Genomic DNA, 24303 nt, shown 5'->3' with positions numbered 1-24303 from the left:
TCTTACAGAATTTTAACAGTAATCCTAAAAACATTACCGGCAGCTCTAATGTATTAGTATTTTACCTAACTATGCCCAAGCAGACTGTTTTAGACCTAAACTAATGTTTATTTTGTAGCTGATAGGTGAAGTCCTCATAGGGACTGTTTGCTTGTCAAAGGGAGTATTGAAATAGTGCAGTTATTTGTTTGGGGCTTAGGATTCCTGAAATTCAGCAGCAGAGCATAGAATAGTGGAAGTGGGGTTCTTAGATGCTGTACCCAGGGTAGAGTGATCACATTTGAGTTTTGTGTGTCTATTTGGAGGGGGTAAAGATGGGGAGAATGAACCTGTGACTTAATCCTTTTATTGCAAATTCTGCTTAGAGAACTTGCAATAAAAGAAAACCCATAAACGAGGAGGATCTAGGAGGACTTTCGGTTGGACCCTTACTACTGCTGTGTAGAATGCTGCATGAGAAGAGAGAAGGAAAAAATTCAAGAGCATTGCTTCAAGCAGGTTCTCGACAAGCTTTGGGATAGTTGAAACATTTTCTCATAAATGCTTGGCAAAAAGGTGGTGGAAAGTTAGTGAATTATTAGTCTGCAGGTAGTATGATTATGTTAGATTATTAAACAGTAAGTAGATGACAGGATGGAACTTTGAAGAATTGCCAGGATAGCAAAGGTAATTTAGTTATTTTGATGAGTAATCTATAAATTGCTGGTTATATGAAATTTGAGGACTGCTTATATAGGGTTTTGGGTAAAGTAGGTTTATGGGAGCTAAAATGTAATCTGATGAAGTACTGATAAATGATAGAAAATGGAAAAATTCTTGAAACATTCTATTACATGGTTGCTTTTATTTTACCTATTTGACAGGTGAGGAAATGGAGTCAGAGGGAAGCTAATGAGCAAATATGCACATATAACAGAAGGCACATATGAAAAAGGTTTTTGATCTAGGGCGGTCTGATTCCAGAGCTGACATTCTTTGCTGTGCTGTGATGTCACACGTAGAGAATCACAGTTTCAAAATTAGGTTAACTGATAGGGACATTAGAGGTGATCCAATTCATACCCCTCATCTAGAAATGAAACTGAGGTTCTTCTAAAGAGGTTGACCAAGTTGCTTAAATGGCTTACTTACCCTAGAATGGACAGAGCACCTCAGTGATCTCCCTATTTCCTCATACTGTGCATCTCTGGGTGGGGAGACTTTCCTGGGATAAGCATAGGCTTCTGCCTCAAGTCTCTTTCAGCTCTTTACAAGTATGTGCAACATAGCTGATTTTTTAAAGTTTCTCTTCCACTATTCTACGCTCTGCTGCTGAATTTCAGGAATCCTAAGCCCCAAAACAAATAACTTTCTTTTTTAAGAGTTCATGTTTTTGAGACTCTCTTTGATTCTTCAAGAACTGATAAAGGGTAGATCAAAACATTAGTCATTTTTATCAAGATATATGGTTAGAAGATCATTTCTACTGTCTAGTGGAGACCCTAAGTAACAGTGGTTTAAAAAGGTAGAATTTATTTTTCTTCCGTTTAACATTTTGGGTAATTTGATGATTCCTTAGTATGGGACCCAAGCTCCTTCTGTCTTACTGCTCTGCATCCGTAGGGTGTTTCCCTTATCCAGGTGGTCAGAATGGCTCCCACCTGCCCTCGAGCCCATGCCATGGGAAATGGCCTAGAAGCTGCACATGTAGTGTCCACTCACATATTACTGGCCAGAGCATAGTTAGGAGACTGCACAATTGCAGGTGAAGCTGGAAAATTTCATCTTTATCTGATTAGCCCACCCTAAAACTGCTCTGTGTGGCAGCCTATCCTGTGTGTTGAAGTTGAGAATTTTCTTTGGATTCCCAGGTGAGAGTGGAAAAGGATGTAGCCAAGATTGTAAGTGCTTAAATGTTGGCATCCCTGAGACACAAATTCTTTTCAAAATAGAACTGATTTGTGTTGGGATAGTTCGATTACAAAGACTTCACTTTCTCTCGTGTCTGAATTCCTGTTTGGTGTTTGGTTACTCCGATTTATCAGCATAGGTGAAAAATTGAAAAGACTTGGTATGTTCAGTTGATATCTAAACTGCATACACGGTATCTGAGGATTCCTCTGCTACTGTAAGGAATGAGTAATTTAGTTTGATTTTCCTTTAATCCCAAATAAATAAGATGAAGATTACACTCATGATAAAGCTATAGGTAGTATCTATTGTAGTGTCCTGTCATTTGTCACTGCCACCCTGTCTTGAGAGTTTTGTGAAACGTGATGGTTTTGATATTTGACATTGAGACAGAATTCCCACCAATAGATATTTAAAGTCTTTTTTGTCTTAGTGATTGCAGTGTATGCATGTACTAAGCAACTAAAGAAAAGATGGAGATTTGGTATGTTGAATAATAGTGTTCAGTGGAGATGCTTCAGGCCATGAAACCCCAGTGAGAAGTTGTCAGATTTCATTTTAAGGAGGCAAGGGTAAATTTTAATATGTATTTTCTACTAAGTATAAATCTAATCAACAAGCAAAGACCATTATATGGTTTTACTTTGCTAGTGGCAGCAAAGAATGTAATGATAGATCTAATATAGTTTAAATTTATGGTTGAAGTGGTATTTTCATTTAGCCTATGCCTGTGTGGAATAAAATAAACAGGTCTGTATGTCAATTTCACAATCAAAATGGAGATTTATTGAGAGATTTTTCTAGAACATTCCAGATTGTGTTGACTCTATAGCAGTGACTGCTACATGTAGGAAATGTATCTCTGTGGAACGTGGCTATCATTATGTTGCAAGATATTTGTTGCATGATGTAGAAAATACTATCAGTGGTTATCATTCATTCCTCTTATCTGACTTATCTTTACCTCGGCTGACTGCATAAGTTGGAGACTAAGAATCTTTCATCAGCTGTCCTTGTTAATGTTTACCATTCATTATACTAGGCAATTGAAAAATATAAATGGAAGACAAAGCATTAAATGCTACTTGAAAAACTGAAGTGTAAAGAGAATATTTTGGCTCTCTGATGCTGCCCATTTTCTACTTACATTTAATATGGCCATCAAATATCCTTTTCTGGACACTCTGAATCTTGTCAATTTCAATATGGAGAAGTTTTCAGCAAATAGTCCTCATTGTGTGGTATGCTTCTAGTTAGCATTTTAAGAAACTGTGGTATAAATTCTGCTACCCCAAACATTATTAAAATAATGGCACTTGATTGTACTTTCTTTGATTAACTTGCCTTTTAATACACAGTCTGTTATAATGAGATGTATGAGGTGTAGACAGGATGGCTGTGGGTAGAAGGAAAAAACAAGAGTGAATTTTACTGTCTTGAATCTTGTGGTGCTCAATTTCAGATACTTTAATCTCAGACAACTCTCTTTTGTAAGTGTGGTATGAATGTGAGCTAAACTGTACATTTGGTGTTCACAATTGGGTTGATGAAAGTGTTGTTTAAAAACTGTAATTTGTTGTGTATGTATTGTTTAAAACTAACTTTTTAAAAATTATGCAGGTAAAAATGTTTTTTTGGTCAAAAATGCAAGTGAGCAAAAAGGGAGAAAGAAAAGTGATCCATTCACCTGAGATTCAGAGATTCTCATTGTTTACCATTCTGTATATGCTATCCCAGGCAATATATGTGTATGTGTCTCTTTGTGATGGTTTCCTTATGCTTTTTTCAGTGCTGTATATATACATTTCAAAACAAAATGAAGACCAAATGATATGTTGAGTTCTTTTCACTTAATTGTGAGAATCTTTTCATGTATTAATAGTTTTAAAAGCATGTTTCTTAATATTAGCATAGTATTTCATAATGTGGCTCTACTATTTGACCAATTCCCTGTTTTGGGATATTGAGTTTGCTTCCAGTTTTTGATTATTTTATATCTAAAATATATGTTGCTCTCCCTCATTGTCTGAGTCTTTCTCTTTGCTGTCAGCCTTCTTATTTCTGGGAAGAAGATTTAATAGTCACTTAAACTGGCCATGAAAATGAATTTTTAGACAATACTTGATCAACATCAATTTTACTTCACCCTTTAGTCTCCTCATCATTCATCACCATCTGGGACTTAGCAGTGTTCAAAGACAATGAAAGAGATTCAAATTAATTCTTGTTACTGTCAGATCAGATTCACTTACAATAAATATGTGAACCTTGAAGATCAGAAGCTAAAATACTTAGTAATTGGACCTCAACATCAGGCCAGTTCCTAAATCCTCATGAACGATAAACCACAGGTTCTTTTTGTTACATAATCTTTTCTGTAGTTTGAAAGAATTGTAAATCCCAGCATGTTGACATTCTGAAGAATATATGACTTAAAATAGTCTCTTGTAAAATACAGCATTGGCTCAATGAAATGTTCTACATCAGCCAGGAGTTTTTAAATAAAATGGTTCTTCAATTGAGTAGTTTCACCTGTTTTTGTAACGATGTTCGTCTTTGGCTTTAAAAGACCTCCTCAGTTCACTTCATTTCATCTTCAGGAGAAACTTCATTGGTATTTTATAGATCAGAATTTAAGTCACAGGGTAGAGTCAGGAAGAGAACACAGGCCTCTTTAAACCTGATTCTTTAATTAAAATTGCTTTGCTGTGCTTCTCAATGAGCTCTGTTTTTCTGTCCACTAAAGAGAAGTCAAATATGATGTGCTGTGTTTCAATCCTATGGTTTTTACACACACATGCATCTGCACACACACACACACACACACACACACACAAACACACACACACATTGTGGCTATGGTTGTAAAATGCAAGTCTCTAATGTGTGGCGTGGTATATACCATCCTCATTACTTCATAGCTGTTTTTCAGATGCATAAAACTTAAATATGAACATTTTGTACTACTTTTAAAGATTATATTTGTGTGATGTTTTATTAGATTAGTTTCTTATTGTTAAATTCCCTATAATCTCTATAACTGAGATAAAATATGTTAAAGACATTTAAAAGGTTAAGACATGTAGTAAAATCTTATTAATTTGCATTCCTTTAATTTATAATTTGTCAGGAAATTAGAGAAGATTTATGCTTGCTTACACTAATAGGGTGGAGATGGGGTAGAAATGAGGGAGGGTTTGTTGAAAATTCCCTGAGAGGAAATCTCAAATTACGTAGCAAATTATTTTATGCAATTGTCATGTATGTTGGAAGTTGCTTTTTACAAAGAATAAATTGCTATTCTAATTATTAGTTTCATTAAGGCAGTTCCTAGGGACCTTTACCTGATAACACCTTTAAAGACTGGATCCAATTGCTGAAGGTACTTAAAAATAACATAAATGCATTTCTTTTGAAGTATCTTGTGTGTTTAGATTGTACTTACTCTTGCTACCTTCCTACAATTTATTATAAAATAGTTTCATATTACATTCTGTAGTGAAAGCTAATTTATTTTTGGTGTTATAGAGAAATTATTCCTTACTAAAGCCTTCACTTCCTTAATTTCAAAGAGGAACCTCTGTGAATTATTATAAGTTAATTTGGAGTGAGTAATTTTAAATCTTTTCATTTTCCTTGAATATAAAAATGATGTGGCCTTATTGAACTGTTTATTCAGTGTTAATTTTGATATTGTCACCTTTGAAACATACAGTTTTAATTGGCCAAGAGCTATCTGATGTAGACTGTTTTGATGGGAAGTGTGTCAGCTAGAAGTAAATTTATGTTTGGGAAATTGTACTCTTAAGGCCATTAACCAATGTCGTGGGAATGCTTAATAATGAAAACATTAGAACACTTCGTGGGTAGATGGTATCACTCTGTATCTCTGTGCATTCCTGAGATATCCTAACAGTGAGTTGGTGTCTTTAGGCCACATTCTGTACCCACCTTTCCATTTCCATTGGATTCCTAATGGAGTCCTCATCCCTGTAGGACACATCTTGAGGCATCAGGAGAGAGAAAAGTAGTCAAACTGATGCAGAAATCACCATGGCAGGAGGCATTTTGATGTCATCTTCAAATTTTTATGTGTGTTTGAAAAATCTGTGTTACTATTTGTGCAACTCTCAGTGGTCATACAAGCCATAAAGTTCCTATATTTTACTTTGTATCAGGGTCAGTATTTTAGCCCAGTCTAAAACAGCGGTGCTCAGTGGGATAGGACTGCTTCCTGGGAAGCATTTTAGGAATTTGTGGGGGAGCTACTGGTATTGTGTGGTCTGGACAGGGAGCTAGACATCTTGTAATGCCTGGGATAGTTCTGCCTCTTGAAGGATTGTCCTGAGCCTTCTATTTCTGAGTGCCCTATCAGGGATTCATGCAGTTGAAAACCTGTTTACTTAGCCCAGAACTTAATTGTTTTATATATAAGCAGAAAGTGTGTTTTGCATGGCTTTACGATATATGGCTTTTACAGGAATGCAACTGCTGTGTAGCAATAGCTATAGCTTTGCATTTGTGATTTAACATAATAAGCTCAAGATTCAGATTACTTTATTCCATCTTCTAGTGTGGTTAGGTTTGAGCATTTTCATATCGAAAGGCCATTACTTTATTATAAATTAGTTTCTTTTTACAATATACTTAGGGTATTCTATTTATTAAAAAATTTTGTGTCAGGTTATCATCTGTTTATTTTCAGGATAGTAAAGAGAGTATTACAAAATATTGGCCTTAAAAAGGCAGCATTGGGTCTGATAAGGGTGAAAACCACTGCTCTGAACAGAAGCACCTTTTTTCATTGCTCTCTTATATAGCCCCAGGTATTTAAAGGCTTTACATCCTGAAACCTTACATAGAATATAGTGTAAGTTACAAAAAAATGAAGTGCCACTGAAAGACAAGAACATGTTGCACCACCTATATCTATCGAACACTGGTATTAAAGGAGATTTGTAGATCATTAGGAATATAATCATAATAAATGTTTTACTGTTATCTTCTGTTCAGCCTAACATTACTGTGGATAATTTATTTTACTTTTAGAAAAAAAGTTAAATACATTTTTATATTTAAATGAAAAGCAGGACAAGGCTTTTGGTCTTGAAATCATTGTGCACAATCTTGTGTTTTAAAGATGTGAAATCAGCTGTGATCAGCTGATTCACAGAGCTTCCATAATGCTTCCCAGAGAGTTATTTTTGCTTTATTAGGGATTATGACTACATTGAAATGCCATTTTCTGAACAATAAGTGGAGATTTGTTACTTGAGATGAAGGAAAAAATAACAGGGCTATAGATATAATCTCATTTCAAAAAAGAGGCTGATCTAATTATCACAATGTGAATTAAGTAAAAAAACAAAGCTCAGGATATTGCACTATAGCGTAGTGAAAAATGTTATACCAATATGTATTATGCTGTCTCACAGTTTTAATATATTTGAAGTACCATAAATAAAATACAAATTAAGCATGGGTGTAAAACCTGAATTGCTTTTTTGAAAACTTCCCTGGAGAGGCCATTGTTTTGCAATGGTTAGCTGGTGTGTTAAATGGGTCCTCTGTGGCATCTCACCCTTAATGGGTTATACGTAATGCCACTGAAGCCCAGAAGTCTGACTGTATGTGACTCCTGCTGTTTCTGCTGTCTAGGAGTGGGACAGTATCTAGGAACAGGATACTAGCTTTATTCCTTATAAAAAGGCTCATAATTGGGTCAAACTTTTATTTTCATTCTAAAGAAGGAAATCTTGAAGTTGCAGTTAGTTGAGATTTCCCAGGGCTGCAGAAAGTTAGGTGGATTGAAGACAGATTTTATTTTCAGACTTTTGAGTCTTTTGCTTTCTTTGGAGTTAAGATTACATCAAAGATAAATATAAAGTCTCCCTTGGAAAATGGTGTTAGTCAGAATTCAAAGAGCTAAATATCTTAGTTGAATTCAGGAATTTTCTAGTGATTAATAGATTTTTGGATAAAATACAGTTTTTATTGCTTAAAAACACACACACTAGTTCATAACAATTGGAAGAGGGAAGATTGATTTAGGAATCTTAAGATTGGAGTTGTATTTGACTGTTTACCAAAGCAAATTATTTAGGTAAAAGCGTTAGTCTTGGTTAAAGCTTTTTTTAGCACATGAAAGTAGGCTTCTCCACTCTTTAACTATTCTAAAATACACTTAAAAATGTGCTCTGAACCTTGCATCAGGGTGGTAATTGGGAAAGTGGACTAGAATATATGTTAATTGGTCTATGTTACTGTACATTAAACAACCAGAGCTTTGTGAGTAGTGTGTACATTATATTCTCTAAATTACTTCTGAGAAACAACAACTAGCATTCCTAAGTCTCTTGGAAGTTAGTTACAGATTATCGATTATGGCTGCCCTTCAAACAAGCATAGATCTCCACTATTTGAACATCATCTTTTATTTATAACTTTTCTACCTTGTTCCTTGTTTAATTTCTAAACTTGTTGAAGAGAGGCCTGGAATCGCTGCCCTCCCGTGCTCCCCTCCCACTGATTCCTGGTGCCACCCAGTCGGATTTCTGTGTTCTCCATGGGGTGATAGGTAATTGTAAGCCATGCTGGCAGATCGTCCTCCTGGGTCCAGGGGGTCTTTAATTCACTGAACTGGACTTGACTTTGGAGCCCCCTACGCACAGCACCCCAGGCAGTTACTGCCCGTTGATCAGAATTGGCACAAGAGGTGAAATCTATTTATCATTTCTGTACATTATATCTTGGTTCTTTTCTTCTTTGGCACTAATGATGTTCTTTCACTCTCCTTCTTCGTCTGATGAAGTTTTAAGGCCTGTTCCTCAGTCTTCTACTTTTTTCTCTTAATATTCTTCCCTCCCCGCCCCCCAGGAGAATTCACTGAGCTCAGATTTGTAATAGTTATTCTCAAATCAGCATTTCCAGCCAAGCCTCAAACCAAATCTGAATTCCAGGTTCAAACATCTCATTGCCTACAATCCCATTGTTGTTTTCTTCCGTTACCCCAGTTGAATATACCTAAAACTGAACTCATTATCTTCCTCCCAGAACAGCCCTTCCTTCACTTAATTGACCATTGTGTGTATTAATTTTCTGGCATCTTGGTGCACTTTTGACTTCTTTCTCTTTCATCTCTCAGTCACAGATGATCAGTTTTTCCCCTGAAAGCTCTCGTAGCTTAGATTTGTGTCTTTATGGTCCATATCCTAGTTCCAGTCCTATTCCTTTGTGCCAGTGTCTCTCAAATTAGAGCAAGCATCAGGTTGACCCGGAAGGTTTGTTAACACACTGATTGCTGTGCCTCATCCCCAGGGCTTTTGATTTATAGGTGGGGTGGAGCTGAAATATTTGCATCTCTAAGAAGTTCCAGGGGATGCTGCTCCTGGGCACAGAGGGAGCAGGCACGAGGCGTCACTTTGAGAACTACTCATTGCCTTATGCTTTCCCCGTCCGTTTATCTGCAGACCTTTGCCAGATTAAATTTCCTGTAGCACTGTATTTTATCGCACTATTTCCATGTTTAACAACTGCCCATGATGCTCTATTTCTTGACATTTCTTACCTGACCTCCTGCCTAGTTTCCATGTCTCCTCACAATTTAGCATAATTTACCCTTCTGTTTTTCTCTCTTACAAACAAGCTTTTTGTTTGGTTTCCTTTCCATCTGTCTAATATAGGTCCTTGCTCATGGCCCACCTCCTTCATGAGGCACTCCATGGCTGCAGCCAGCCTTGATAAGTTTCCTTAATACTAAACCCCAATAGCACAATTTTACTATCTCAGACTTACAAGCTCTTCAATGGTGGGGACTGTATCTCTTCATCTTTTGTAATAAAACCTAGCATAGGATTAAGTCAGTTTGGGTTGATTACCTAATGAATTGATTGAGTTTCCTAGTTTGTCTTATTTCTAGAGGTCACTTGGTTTGGGAGAAAATAATTTAAAAAAAACAAAAAGCCAAAAATAGTTTCATATTGACCAGAGAACAGAAAACAGCTTAAACACTGAAACAGTATAGCTAGTACAGCAAGCTGTAATGACTACCCATCCTTCTCTCCTTTATAAACAGGATACTGTCAGTCGTGGTGACTCCAGATATGTAAAGAAGGGCCCGGGAGCAGAAGCCTGATGGTGGTGGCAGTGCTGTGGAGAGTTGTGGGAAAAGGGGGACTTGTCTTGAAGGTCTTTTTTGAGTAGCACTTATACTTTGTACTTAGATTGTATGAGATTTTACATTGTGTGTGTGTGTGTGTGTGTGTGTGTGTGTGTGTGTGTGTGTGTGTGTTCTAAATCTTTCCAAGCTACTCATTAAATAAAAAAGTTGCTATGTATTTTACTTAATGACTGATATTTGACTTTACAGATCAAACAATTAACATGTTTTTATTGTGTGCCTACCAAAGCCTGAACAGCATTTCTCTATCCTCCACCTGCCCTCACCCCCTTTTATTTAGATTATCCAAAAAGCTTAGAGCCTATTTTGGGTAGTTTGCTGTGTGGGTATCTGATCAAATTTCTCCAAATGAGCCAAGTGTCACTTCAAGGGAAACAGCTGGCAGTATGTGTTGCCAATGACACACCATTTCACTTTTTTTCCTCTTCATTTTAGTAGGCTTTTTAGGGAAAGTGGAGGTTCAAGTATGAATTTAGTCCCACAACTGTGTAAGAGGAAGGGCTGTTAAGAGTTTTCCAGTTAGGGCCCTCATTTTACAGATGAGACAGCATGGTCTAAAGCAATGATATGTTTTTGAGCAAAATCACAAAAATGAACTGTGGTAAACCCAGGACTAGATGGGGAACCCTCTTCACTTCCAGCTTGGTCCTTCTTGCATTTCATGAGTCTTTCTGTAGAAAATTTTGACTATGGCTAAACTCAGGACTGTATTGATGAAACAAAAACAGCTTTGGGTGGCTTTGGTATTTCATTTGGGGTTGGAGATTTAATGCTGTTTAATTGATAGTTTTATCCCCAGTGAACAAAATATATATCCATTTGTGAAAGAGAAAATTAAGCTATGCATCAAAAAGCAATATCCAGAGGTAATTATTATTTTTTAATTTAAATTATAGATATTTATTTTCCTAGAGGCTTTGTGAGGTCTTACAACTATTACTCAGGGTATTAAGACATGAAATACTGACTCTCAATACTGGTTTTATGAATCGTCTTCTTATAACTGTGAAACTGTCGAATATAAATAATGAGTTTGTCTGTTGCTATACAGCTTCTGCAGCCTGGTACTGATGTTTGTTTTCACATAGACTGCAACATGGAGCTGGTTTCCATGAGCGCTTATTGTGAAGCAAACAATAAAATGGACGTTATTTGCATATTATGCTACTCAAATGAGAAATTTACTAAGGTATATAAATCCTGATGGAGCAGTAATACTATAAAATAAACCATTAACTCAATGCTGTTAATGTGTAGGTTGCTAAACTCTTTTGTAACACTGCTTTCTGATTCAGTATTTATGGTTCTGAATGTGCAGTTAAGGATTTTCATCCTTACTATGTCATTAACTTTAATGTATAGGTTGCCTCAGTTACTCTGCTGGGTATCTAGACAGATGGCATTTTTTTTAATGTGGTCTTCAGATACATTGTCCTTAGTTGATAGTGACTAACTGTCAGCTGAATATCACACTCACACTGTGTGTGTGTGTGTGTGTGTGTGTTTGTGTGTGTGTGTAAATCGAGTTTATTTGTCTGCCACATAGATGGTGCCACAATGGATAATGGTAAACTGTTACTTGTTTCTTTGTAACCCTTGAGATTTATCCTACTCATCTTTCAGCTTTCCTCCCAATCAAAACCTGTACCTGTTACATGATGAGCAGGACAGGATTCATCCTGCAACCCATGCTGTGAGTCATTTCGTTCTAATATACTGTATGTTGTATTTCATTGATTGCATGGATGCTTCCATTATTATTTTTAGAACAATCAGTGCTCTTTTTGTATTAATGAATTTATTGAAATTATAAGATTAATGGCTATTTCCATGGAGCTGAAAATTTAATTTGGCCGTGTCATTTGATACAAGCTTTGACTCAACTGTCTCGATCCTGGCAGAGTCTGAGTCTTTCTAAAATCTGCCACTTGTATTATGCAATTATGTACATTCATTTTCTTCTTGTAGTAGATCTTCATAGTTTCTCTTCAGTATTTTTAAATCAGCATATGAAAATAATAGGCTTTATAAAATTGGACATGACATGTATGAGCAAATAATGGTAAAACCAGAAAGAGAAATGGAGTAAAGGAAAAATCCCAAAGGACCTGACATTTTTTAAGAGGCAAGCCATCATTTTTATTAAGTAACTTATGAAGATTGTTTAAAAAATACTGTAATTGGGGAGGGAATTACAGTGTAAGGATTATGCAGAGAAAATGAAGGAAAGTGAAAGTCATAAATAAAAAAAAAATTACAGAGGAAATTATTATATCCCTTGAGGTCCAGGAATCCATGTAAGTCTCAAATCGTGGTTGCATTTTCAATCTTTTGTTTTTTCATAGATGATGAGGCATCATAAAGTCCTCCATTTTTGCGGGGTTATTTCTGTTCATTCAAGGAACTATCTTAAATATGTTACAGTGTCTGAGTGTATGTGGTTACCAACCCCCTCCCCACCCCCAAACTCCCTCACTCCCAGTGCTTTCTGAAAACAGAACTTGGACCAAGTCATGTAACACAGAAGACAGGCGAGGTGTAATGAATGTATGCTATACTTTCTCTAATAATTAAGACCATGGTATTCACCATTCCTAAGAATACTAGAATCAAGAATAAGGTTAGGAATTTTGGAGTTTCTTATTTGATCCTGGATGCAATTAGATTCTTAGAATTTCTTAAATTCTTAAAGATTTAGAATGTGAGTAAGAGGAGCAAAAAATTACTAGGCAATCAAGAAGGAAGAAACTTTGGACTAACTGACGCATTTGTTTAGAATGTTGGCTACCAAAAACAAACAAAAATTTGTTAGGAATCATGAGCTGCTTTCAACCATATAAGTATTTATTATTCTCAATAATGGTTTCAAATCAAGGACTTAGGGCCAGGTTTGCCATACCCAAGCAATTGCAATGCTTGACTTTTTTTGTGGTCTGTGTCTACCATCTATAACTAATTGACAAAATGCCAGTGTTTGTGTTCATTAAGATACGTTTGCCGTTGAGAAGGAAATTAAAATCATTTGTGAGAAGAGACTACACAAAGCACAGAGTACAAGTATGTGAAGAAGAAATCCTTTTGTCTTAGCATATTTTAAAAGGAAAGTGTGTATGTATGTAAAAGCTAAGGCACCATACTTACCGAGCTTGAAATAGGATTGCAGATTTCCACAGCAAATCTGATTTATATGGCTTGCATATTTATCTTTTTCACTTTTCCACATTTCACAAACTTTGCCAGTCCCTAAAGATCTGCTTGGAAACTCACGGTACTAATAGGCAAAGTTGGCCTTTCCTGTGCTTCTCTTAAAAGTAGCCCATCCTGAAGCATTGACCTTTTAATTTAATAACAGTTTTATTTGAGAAAATGTTCAGATCCTGAGAGCTGAAAAGAGTGTTTTCAGAAAGGCCATTTTAAATAGTGGTCTCCAAATGGTCTATCATTTTCCCTTAGGCACTTTGGACCAGACATATCAAAAGAAATAATATTGTTGCTTTCTGAATTCTATTGATTTAAAAACGAATAACATGAAACTTCGATTTGCTCAAGATCTAATACTTAACATTGTTTTATTTTCCTGCCTGGGCTTTGATTTACTATTTAGGTTTTAAATTCTTTATGCCAGGTCATGTTTTATCTTTTGTTGTTTTAAATCCTCAATTGTAGCTCAGGTAATTACTTTTTCAGCTCTGACCTTGGACATGAAATCCAAAAGTTGTATTTTTAAAAAATCTTTTCCAGAAATAGGTAGGGCATCAGAAAAAAACAGCTGTGCTTTGGTTCCTTTACTGAGTAAAAATGATGTCAGCCAGCAGGTCCCCTGGGCATGTCTTCTGCATTGGCCTCAGGAGTTTCCTGTCCTTTGCATTACCAATACTTTCCTCTGTCCACCTTTCTCCTTCCCCTTGTGGCTTACCTAGATGATACATCGGTGTCTCCATCTGTTTCCCATCTCTCACCTCAGGGCAGGTGTCGGGGTGACTGATAGGCAGGAGGGAATGGAGAAGGCAAGCCTCAAGGCTGTGTTTCCTCCTCTGCAGCCTCTCCCGCGTGGCTTCCTTCCCAACCACCGGCTGGTCTTCATTTGGTGATGGAATCCTTACTGTTGCCGTCTCGGTTTACACATCATCATAAAAAGCTCCTGCTGATTTGGGCTTTTCACCTGGTGGGAAACCCCTCTGTAAGAGACATAAAATGCACTGTGAAGGTATGAGACCGTTTTATCAGCTCACTTAGAAGCTGATCTCATTGCTTATATTGCTTATACTGAGGTATTTCAAGGTCTTCCCAAAGCTTAGTTCTAATTGAATGAATGGAATTCGATTGAATTGTGATTGAGAATTTGACTGCATTTTGCCAGATAAAAATTTTGCTGTGGTAACTTGAAACAGTTCAGGGGAAACAGCATGATTTTACACATACAGCCTGATTGTGTATTGGTCCTAACTGGTTAAGTTGAATTTCAGAGTATAGTTTGATCAGGTAGTACTAATTGGGTTAAATATTTGTTTCAATTTTTGCTACTAACTAGAGTTACCAACTGTGAACAATATGAAAGAATGTAGTGTTGTGTTGTTTTGCTTGTTGATGAGAAGTAGGTGACAGTGTGAACATCATCACCTTGTGGAGTATATAGCATAGTCTAGAACTTCATAGTCAGCTGACATCCATGTGTTCCTTCCTATCCTGCTTTGGGATGAGGAAATCAAAACTCAGGTAGATTAACTCATTTCTCCAAAGTCTAGTTAATAGAAAAACAAAGACCATTCATACTCTTTGCTGACCTACTACTATCTATAATTTCTCTGATGTTATTTGTACTGTTTTAAACTTTTCATACTGAAAAAAAAAAATCAGAAGATTTGCCTGAATGCAAACAGATTCTTTTGTTCTAGTTTCTTTCTTGATTTTTGTGTGACCTTTTCAAAGCAGAAAATTGCATCCTCCTCATGCTATCGACCATGAAGTAGGAGAGAAGCTAAAAAGTAGCATAGTTTATAGTTTGAAGTGACCCTGGAGAACATCCATTTGAGTGCAACCTTTTGAGAAAACTGCTCCCTAGAGAGGCTAGTAATTTATCCAGGATCCCCCAGATTGTTGATTGCCAAACTGGGATTAGAACTCAACTTCTCCAATTCCTTGATTCTTTTTCTATATTATATCCTTTTTTTCTTTTTTTTTTCAGGTTTATTGAGATACATTTAACACAGCAAAAGATTTACACATTTAAAGAGTACCATTCAATGGCTCTTAGTATATCCACAGAGTTGTGCAACTATCTTATAATCTCATTTTAGAATATTTTCAAATATACCACAAAGAAAACCTTTAGCTGTCACTCTCAATTCCTCCCTTTCTCTTCTGCCACAACAGGGACCCACTAATCTACTTTCTGTCTATGGATTTGCTTTCCTATGCATTTCATATACATGGATGCATACACCATGGTTCTTTTTGTGTCTGGTTTTTTTCACCTAGCATAATGTTTTCAAGGTTCATCATGCTGTGGCACTTATCAGTACTTCCTTCCTTTTTATGGCTGAATAATATAATGTGGAATGGATATACCACATTTTGTTTATCCATTTGTCACTCAGTGAGCATTTAGTTGCCTTCACCTTTGGTATATTATGAATAATGTTGCCAGAAATATTCATGTGAAAGTTTCAATTCTCTTGAGTAAAGACAGTACCTAAGAGTGGAATTGCTAGGTCTTATGGCAACTCTGTTTAGCATTCTGAGCAAATGCCAAACCGTTTTCTATCATGGCTGTGTCATTTTACATTAATCTGATAATATATGTATCAGATTACATAAAATGTATCATTTTACATACATCAGCAATGTATGTAGAAGGTTCTAATTTCTCCACATTCTTACCAACACTTATTGCTTTATTGTTAGTCTTTTTTATCACAGTGGGTTTGAATTGGTATATCATTGTGGTTTTGATTTGCATTTTCTACTGATGAGTGCTGTTGAGCAGCAGCTTTTCGTGTCTTGCTGGCCATTTGTATATCTTCTTTAGAGAAATGCCTATTTATGTCTTTTGTCCTTTATTAATAGATTTTTTTATTGTTTTGTTGTACAAGTTCTTCGTATATTCTGGATACAAGCCCCTTGTCAGCTCTATGACTTGCTCGTATTTTCTCCCATCCTGTGGGTTATCTTTTTCTCTTCCTTATAATGTCCTTTGATGCTGTTGTTTTGTGATAGCCCACAACTAAGAGAACTCATCCTTATGAACTTCACATATTCCTTTGTTGTTGTCTAGTATCAGCTACATTTTGAAAAGGTTTTTCATATCCTGTTCTAATGCAGTTTTTGGATGGGCCCTGAGACAAAGTGCTTATAATGCCAAGATCATCAAATAAAGCACCCTTGCAGAGCAGAAACAGTACCACCAGCTTTTCATCTGATAGGCTCACCCATCTGAAACAGTAGGGAGGTCCTGTGTTGCTCCTAGATCTGCCCAAGTGTTTCTGGTGCTTTCTTGGCCATAATTTTGGGTAGTGGTGTTCTAGTGAGGAGGAAATAGTCTCTGCTTATTTCTTACAGAAGGCTTTTATGGAGAATATAAAATTTGTCCCTTTTATTTACTATTATAGCTGTAAGAATCTTTACAAATCATATCATACAAAATCTAATTGGAAAAACCAGATGTTTCAAGTCAAGTCACCAGGTATTAAGACAGCTCCAGCCATGTTCTCAGCACTTTTCAATGTCTTTCTCTCTAATTGTTGGCACTTGAATTTGGATGACATGTTATAAGGCTTTAAAATTTTCATAAATCACAAATTCCTTTTTCATAACTCATAGAGTAATGAATATAGATACAAATGACTTTCTTCCTCTAATAACTGATTTAAAAAATGTTTTAAGTATTAACATGAGAATGTTTTGGTGTTATTTTCCTCTTGTAAGTCCCTTCCTTACAGCCTCCCCTCTCCTTATATGCCATTGTCACACTTTAATGATAGGACATCATTTTAAAGAATTTGTACTTAATGACTCAGTCCCCACTGGGCAATAAGCAGCTCCTTGAGTTTATATAAATTTTGGCAGGTGTGGAAATGTCTAGGTCACCAGGGAACTTTTGATTAAATTAACCCTGAAGTGCACTAATTGGTCGTTCCGTCAGTGCTTAGGTAGTTCCGAGGAGACACTGGCCAGCTGGCAGAACTTCGCCCAGTAAGATCTAGTCTCAGCTTTGTTTTCCAGAGTATTTTCTTGCTTTTGTATTTTTCAGAGGCCATTTATTTTACATTTATTTTATCTCTTTCCACTGTTTATTGATTTTAGTTTCTGATGAAGAATTGAAGAGAAGAGTGGCTGAGGAGCTGGCATTGGAACAAGCCAAGAAAGAATCTGAAAATCAGAGACGGTGAGTTTTGTGGCATCTGAGAGAGATTTTGGTGGGCCTGTCAAGATTATGAAATACTTTTGGAGAGGAATGACTGTAGTAAGGCTCCTTCTTTGTGTTTGGCTGAACTTCAGAATGTGCTGAACATATGAACATGGCCATTTTCGGTTTTGGATTGTTCTTGTTAAAGCCCCGAGTTACTCTTGTCCCAAACTCAATTGTAACAACTATTCCATCTTTTGTGTAGTTCTTAGTTGCATGAACAGTGAGTACTCTTTTCTCTGTATGTGAGGAGTAGTTCTTAGGATTGTCCAGGAATTTCTCAGGCTAGTTTCTTTCAATGAATTTGTTTATGATTGAAAATTATATTGTGTACTATGGGTATTAAGGTTAACGATCTTGTAGCTAACAGGGAATATTATAAGTTAAACATGAGCTCTTCAACTCATGCCCAAATTAACAAATAGCACCAATTAGTAATATACTCAATTAAGTTGAGTATATTAGAAAAATATGTAAGGTTGAAAAAAATAAAAATCCTCCATAATTCCATTCCACAGAGATAGCCACTCTTGAACGTTTTGTTCCTCTGTACATACTTCTATATTATTATTGTCATTATTAATACTGCTATTGCTAATGACAGTTAAAATAATGTTCACTGAAGTGTTTTTGTTATAGTAGCAAACTGGAAGCAATCCAGACGCCCATCATGGGGGACTCGATGGGTGCACTGTGGTGAGCATATGCCTACAGGGGAATTCTAGACAGTCAGGTAGATCCTTGTGTGCTGGCTCAAACAGGTGTGGAAAAGCTATGAACTGGAAAAAAGCAATGTTCAGAACAGCATCGATAATTTTTTTTTGGTTAAAAAATACTGCTTTTTAAGGGCTTGAATTATATACTGAGTCATAAAAATATGTGAATACGTTTTGATCCAAGATAGAGTCAAGTGTTTCCCATCTGTGCTACTTCTGAAATCTGCATGCAGGACAGGGCATTATTGCTATATGATCATGTGAATGTTTTGTGCTCTGAGCAGTAGGGGCATGCCTGCCACCTGTAGATGCTTAGTGTGTGTTTGTGTTTGTTTTGGATGTCTTAACTATCTTGCTTGAGAGAGGTATATGTAAAGAATCTTTGAATTGGATTTGAGTACTGACTGGCCATTGGACCTTCAATGTACAGTTTAACCTCTTTGGACCTTAAAAACTTCATCCATAAACTGAGGGGTATGAAAAATATTTTCTAATATTTCTGATAAAGGGCTAATAGTCTAACTCCAGTTTACTCAAAACATATGGAACAGGACATGAGTTTTAGATTAAGACTACATTTTCTTAGGAAATAAAGAAGGCTCATGACTTAGGTTTTAAAAATCAAGATATAATTAGTTACTACTAAAAGGATCTGTGTATATATTTAAACAGTTTCCTACACAGCACTTTGTAATTATTTAATTGGGTTAGGTGATGGAGTATATATATAATTAGATAGTGAGGCTTTAAATATTAAAAAAATTTCAGACTGTTTTCATTAAGAACCAAAGAAAATCAGTATGTTATGGTAGAATTTCTTGTCTTTGAAATTTTTTTATTTTTAATTGAATTTTATTATAATAAGGATTTTCTTGGTTAGACTGTCATATTTACTTTATAACATAGGATGTTTGTCTTCCTTTCTCCTCATATGGTATAGGGTTTTTGTTAAAATAACTTTCTCAGTGATGGGTTCCCCCTCCCCCCACCCTTCATTATTCAACTCCCATTTGCTCTGCCTTGGTCTGTGAAAGGGTAAAGGGCAGATGAAATGAATAAAAGGTGCCAGTGAGAGGCAATTTCATATCTCATGTGGACTGGGGTTGGCAGCCTTGATGTAACCTGGACAAATGACTATTGATAAAGAATTTATTTTCTGTCACCTTTAAGGAGAGCAGAGAGTGGTACAGCCTTTTCATTATTTTTTCTTTTAAAAAATATTTTGTTTGAAGCTTTCTTTATGAAAACTTCCAGCTGTCAAATCTCAGCAAAAAGTGTGTGTTTATCTATATGATGGTTCTCAGAAGAATCAATAAATATTTCTTTTCTTTCTGTTTTTCTTTTTCCTACCAGAGAAGAAATTTTAGAGAAAGCATCAAGGAAGGTTTATGTGTAGTCTTTTAAGAGCAACTTTTTTGGAGTCACAAAGCACATACATTATTGTATCTGTTGCTTTAATTGAATAAAGCCTTGTAAGCAGTTTTAGAAGATGATCTCTGTGCATTGCACTGTCGCTTGTACATGCCCTGCCTACCAAGTCCTCTCTTTTCACCCGAAAAGCACTCAATGGTGGTTTTAAGCACTTAAGATTAGGATATTGGCACAGATGCTTGTAAAGAATCTAACTTGTGCAAAAGGGACTTTGGGGTCATGTTGTGACTCTTTTTTCCTATAGAATATTGTCCTTGTTTAACCTTTTTATTATGGACATTTTAAAGCACATTCAAAAATAGAGAAGAGAGTGATGAATCCCCGTAACCCATTACACTGTTGTAACAATTCATCTATACCCCATTCACACTTCCTGTGTGGTGAGTGGTGAGAAGCAGTAACATTTTTAATAGGCTGGTGAACTTTCTGGCCAGGAACGATTCTGAAGTGTCTTGTCAGACTAGCTTCAATAAGGACCTTGTTTCAGTTAGGTTTTTTGGTTGAAAGATTGAAACTTAACTCTGGCTAATTTAGGAAGCAAGGAAATGTATAGAAGCCTATTGGATAGCTCAGAAGAATTAAATGAAGACTAGAGAACTACCAGCCAGGGAAGAACTGGGTACTATTAACACTGTCACAGTGTGGAGGAAGTAACTCCCCAAAAGGAAAGCAGGATGGGGGCTCCATAGCAAAGGGGGAAGCATGTGGGTGGCTGAATTCCATCGAATTGAAGATGCCATTGATTTTAAGAAGCATTGTATTTGATGTACCCCTATGAAAAAATTGCTGCAAATTATAACAGTTATTTATGTCTTAGATTTTCTTATTGAGGGAGCTAATTAAGACTTACTTTGGATTTTTAAAAACATACCACTGTGTGTTCATAAAAAAGGAAGGTATAAGCAAAATAAATAGGGTAAGGCAGTGTTCTCAGCCGGGGTAGAGTTTGGTCCCCAGGTGACATGTGACAGCCAAAAATGTCTCCAAGACATTGTCTTAACTTGTCAGGTGTTATTGGCATCTAGCGGGTAGAGGCCAGGGGTGCTGCAAAACGTCCTGTAAAGCACAGGATAACTCTCCCCAACCCCCAAACAGAGAATTACCTGGCCCAAAATGTCAGTGGTGCCTATAGTGAAAACTCAGCGTCAAGGGATTCTTAAAACTTGTTCATACTGGGTCTAATTCTTCTGACTCGCTCTTTGACTCAGGGTCTTGATGTCCTTGTTTTTCCACACAATCTCATATTCGGTGCCAAGGTTCATAATTGGAACCTTGGTGACACAGTGTTCCTTAAAAGGTTGCTTCACTGTTGTTCCTGGGACTTTTCCAGGCCACTGTCACCAGCTGTGCAGGTTTGGATGCATGTGCACAGCTGTGGCAACTGTGCAGCACTGCTGCATGGCAGACAGTGATTATGAGGTGCTTCCAGGTGTGTGAAAACGGGGAAAAATATGGTCTAGGGCTGGATCTCATCAGGCAGTCCATATATACTCTGGACCATAACATCTGCCAGGTTGGGCATGACTTCCTGAGATCCTGCCTCATCTCCCACCAGATGCAGAAGGCCTTCTACAGCGTCTGTGGTAGTGCCGCACACATACTGGTCCACTCAGAAATCATCCAAAATGAAGATACCACAGCAAACCTTTTAAAATTTACCTGAACTTTCTATCTCCACTCCTTTAAATCTGATATGCAGATGTGTCCTAATTAAAAGGTGCTTTCAAGGATGTTTCTACTGTGGCCACGGTGACACTACAGCTCATTATAAGTACTATGATGTGTGCGTGTTGTATTCCCTTTTCTAATAAAACACGTACACGTGGAATGTCAGTTAAGTTTTTTAGATCTGATTCTGTTTTATGAGACTCTTGAGTGATTTTTCTTAGTAAATAAAATCATGCCCCAAAAAATCACTGACGTAATATTAGTATATAATACCAGCATGTATAATAATTTTCATTAACTTAATATTAGCACATGCAAATACATAAAAGTGTTGGCTCTAATTTGGAATCATGGTTTTGCTAATCACAACATCTAATGGATGGAATAGTTGTTTGGTGTATTGGGAGTCAAGAGTAAATAAGGGCCCACGTCTCTGTCTGTTTTTGCTGTGGTGCTCTATTTGGTCATTGGGGTATAGTGACTGTATTGTGTTGTAACTGTAGCAGACTGGTTGAATATCCTACTGCTTGATTATAGACTTTTAAAGTGTGATTTTCTTTCTTTCATGCACCCTACTTCCTAGTCAGTCTCTGACAGCAAGAAAAATGTGACTACTCTTGACCTCTGACTTTTGGCATTTGAATTTCACCTCTTTACCTATAAAGTCAAGTGAAAGTGTTTTAGTAACTTTTCTTCAAGAAACTAGGAAGAAAGGGAATAATTGCTACTTGATGAAACTAGCTGTACATCATCCAAAATGACTTGCTTACTGTTTTTAGATGGCTATCAGTGAGATTTTACTCCCATTTCTAATTACTTAGAAAATTACCTTAGACTGGTAAGGCTTAAAATAATTAATTTGGGTTAATAGTGGTTTCACAAATTAGCCATAAATTTTATCAGCTACCTGGGTAAGTTAGAGTATAGCACGGTCCATTGATTTTACAATTTATAGCATCAAATAAGGGCTTAAATTTTTTTGAATTTTTTACGTTCTCATAGTTAAAGGTGAAATTCAAAGGTGAATTGTTTAAATTCATTATCTGTAATACTCATTTCAGTTTTGTTATTGGATATTTTTTGCCTTTTGAGGAAAAAAGCTGAAAAGAGGAGGAGAGAATACACTAGAGAAAACAGGTTAGTGTCACACTGACAGTATGTAATACAATATATCATCTACCTAGTGTGGTGCCTTTCACACACTAAACTCTCACAAATACTTGTTCAGTTGAATGAATCACTAGGACTGGAAAATCTCGACTATTTTCTAGGAAGGGCAATCTATATATGTTTATGTTCTACATATGTTAAAAATAAAAACAAAAAAAATATGCCTTTAAAAATCAGACGTTAACCAGAGATTATACGTCTTAGAGTGTTAAGCACCGTTTTCCAGCCACAGACCCAAACTGCACAGTTATGAGGTTACATACCTTCAATCTGTGTGTAAAATAACTAGTAATTTAAAAAAACTTTCAGGAAACAAGCACTCTTGATAACTAATATTTATCAATGACTTATTGTAAGTGTAGTTTTTAAATGACCTAAAAGATCACATCATACTCCATATTTCCTCAAGACACTCAAAACTGTCCAGGCAAATTGTAACTTCAGGGACAGGAAATCCTGGGGCAAAATTCTTTTGAAACCGAAATCAATCAAAAGGAGAAATAAAGTTTAAGAAACCTGTTTATTGCTTATAAAAAATATGCCGCGTCTCTCTCAACTGGCTGCTGCAGCAGAGTGAAAAACTCCACCCTGCCTCTCTGGTCCCTCCCTTGCCCTTGTAATTACCTGTTGATATCATTGATATAGAGATGGACTACTTCTCTCCACTCCTTGGAAACACCTATTGATATGGAGATGCACTAAAGCCAGGCGAGAGATTCTGAAAATATTGCAGTTTTACCCAGAAATGAATCTTAGGTCTTTCGAATATTTGCAATGAGGGTGATTACAGAAATCTGAGTCATCACTGTTCTGTGACACACACCCGATGTCCACGTGTAACCGGTATAGCCTGCTGTTTGATATGCGCCTATTCCCCAGTGTTTGGCTCCAGTGGGGGTGGTGGCAGTTTGTTGGAATTATCTGCAAAATATTCCTTTACATGCTCTGATATTTAAGAGATCTGTCTGTAGTATAAAAATCCCAATGTATTAATTTCTTTATTAACCTCATTGAATCCCTGTTTCTTTAATGCATGTTGCAGTGCAGTTGTTTTTCTATTCTGTTCTGCTTAAAAGTAGGTAAGACCTGACCGGTTCTGAGTGTAATAGGAAGATCACCTCCCAGTCATCCAGTACTTTTCCCTGGAAGGTGATTGGAAGCGCTGTGTATGTACTAAGCATTGCAATCTTGTACCATCTGCTACTCTCATCTTTTTTCAAGTGGCACTTTTCTATTTTTAACCGAGACAACTGCTTTCTATAACCACAATTGTAGAAGGTTGGATTATCCAGTCTGTTTTATTCACATCTCTTCCTTTTCCGAATCCTATTTTCTTTGCTATCAGTGCTTCAGTGTTATAGAACTGTACCCTGGTTCTGTTTGAGAAGCTATTTTTACATGGTAGGAATATTAAACTTGGAAAACTAGAATCAATCAAGCATGCCATAGAAAAGTGCAACTTTTTTATTGGTTGTAATAGCAACAGTGATGTTCAACCACTTCTTGTTCAAATATTTCTTTTGACAGTAATTACAGTGTTTTCTCTCATGAAGCATAGTGTTTGAAGTAATTTGTGCCAAAGTTGGTTTCTGCATTTGGAAGTTTCTAGGAATTGGTTTCTGAGTGTTCTGTACTTGTAATCGTCCTTGTTGAAGTTTCTCCATTACCAGAACAATCTGGCAGGGAGAGGGGATTGTAATGTACTCTATAAATCATTTATTATTCTTTACATGAACTATTAATGTTTATTCTCAATGATAGCCCAGTTTTAGAAAAACAGATGACTGAAAAGGTTTTGAGCCAGCGGCAGAACCAGGACTTGAATTGGACTGCCACATAGCCCT

General features: G+C 36.4%; 1 protein-coding gene across 2 annotated transcripts in view; it reads left to right on the top strand.

The window, feature by feature from the left end:
- CHCHD3 (coiled-coil-helix-coiled-coil-helix domain containing 3) overlaps positions 1–24303 on the top strand; it is a 278762-nt gene that overhangs the window by 38249 nt on the left and 216210 nt on the right. For both annotated transcript variants that reach the window (XM_057504774.1, XM_036905587.2), the window contains exon 3: positions 17372–17453. In XM_057504774.1, the coding sequence (XP_057360757.1) occupies positions 17372–17453 (82 nt within the window). The remainder of the gene's footprint in view (positions 1–17371; positions 17454–24303) is intronic.

This window comes from Manis pentadactyla, chromosome 7 (assembly GCF_030020395.1).
Source record: "Manis pentadactyla isolate mManPen7 chromosome 7, mManPen7.hap1, whole genome shotgun sequence".
In the NCBI taxonomy this organism is placed as follows: Eukaryota; Metazoa; Chordata; class Mammalia; order Pholidota; family Manidae; genus Manis; species Manis pentadactyla.
Note: the sequence above shows the minus strand (reverse complement) of the source record. Positions and strands in the feature narration are given on the sequence as shown.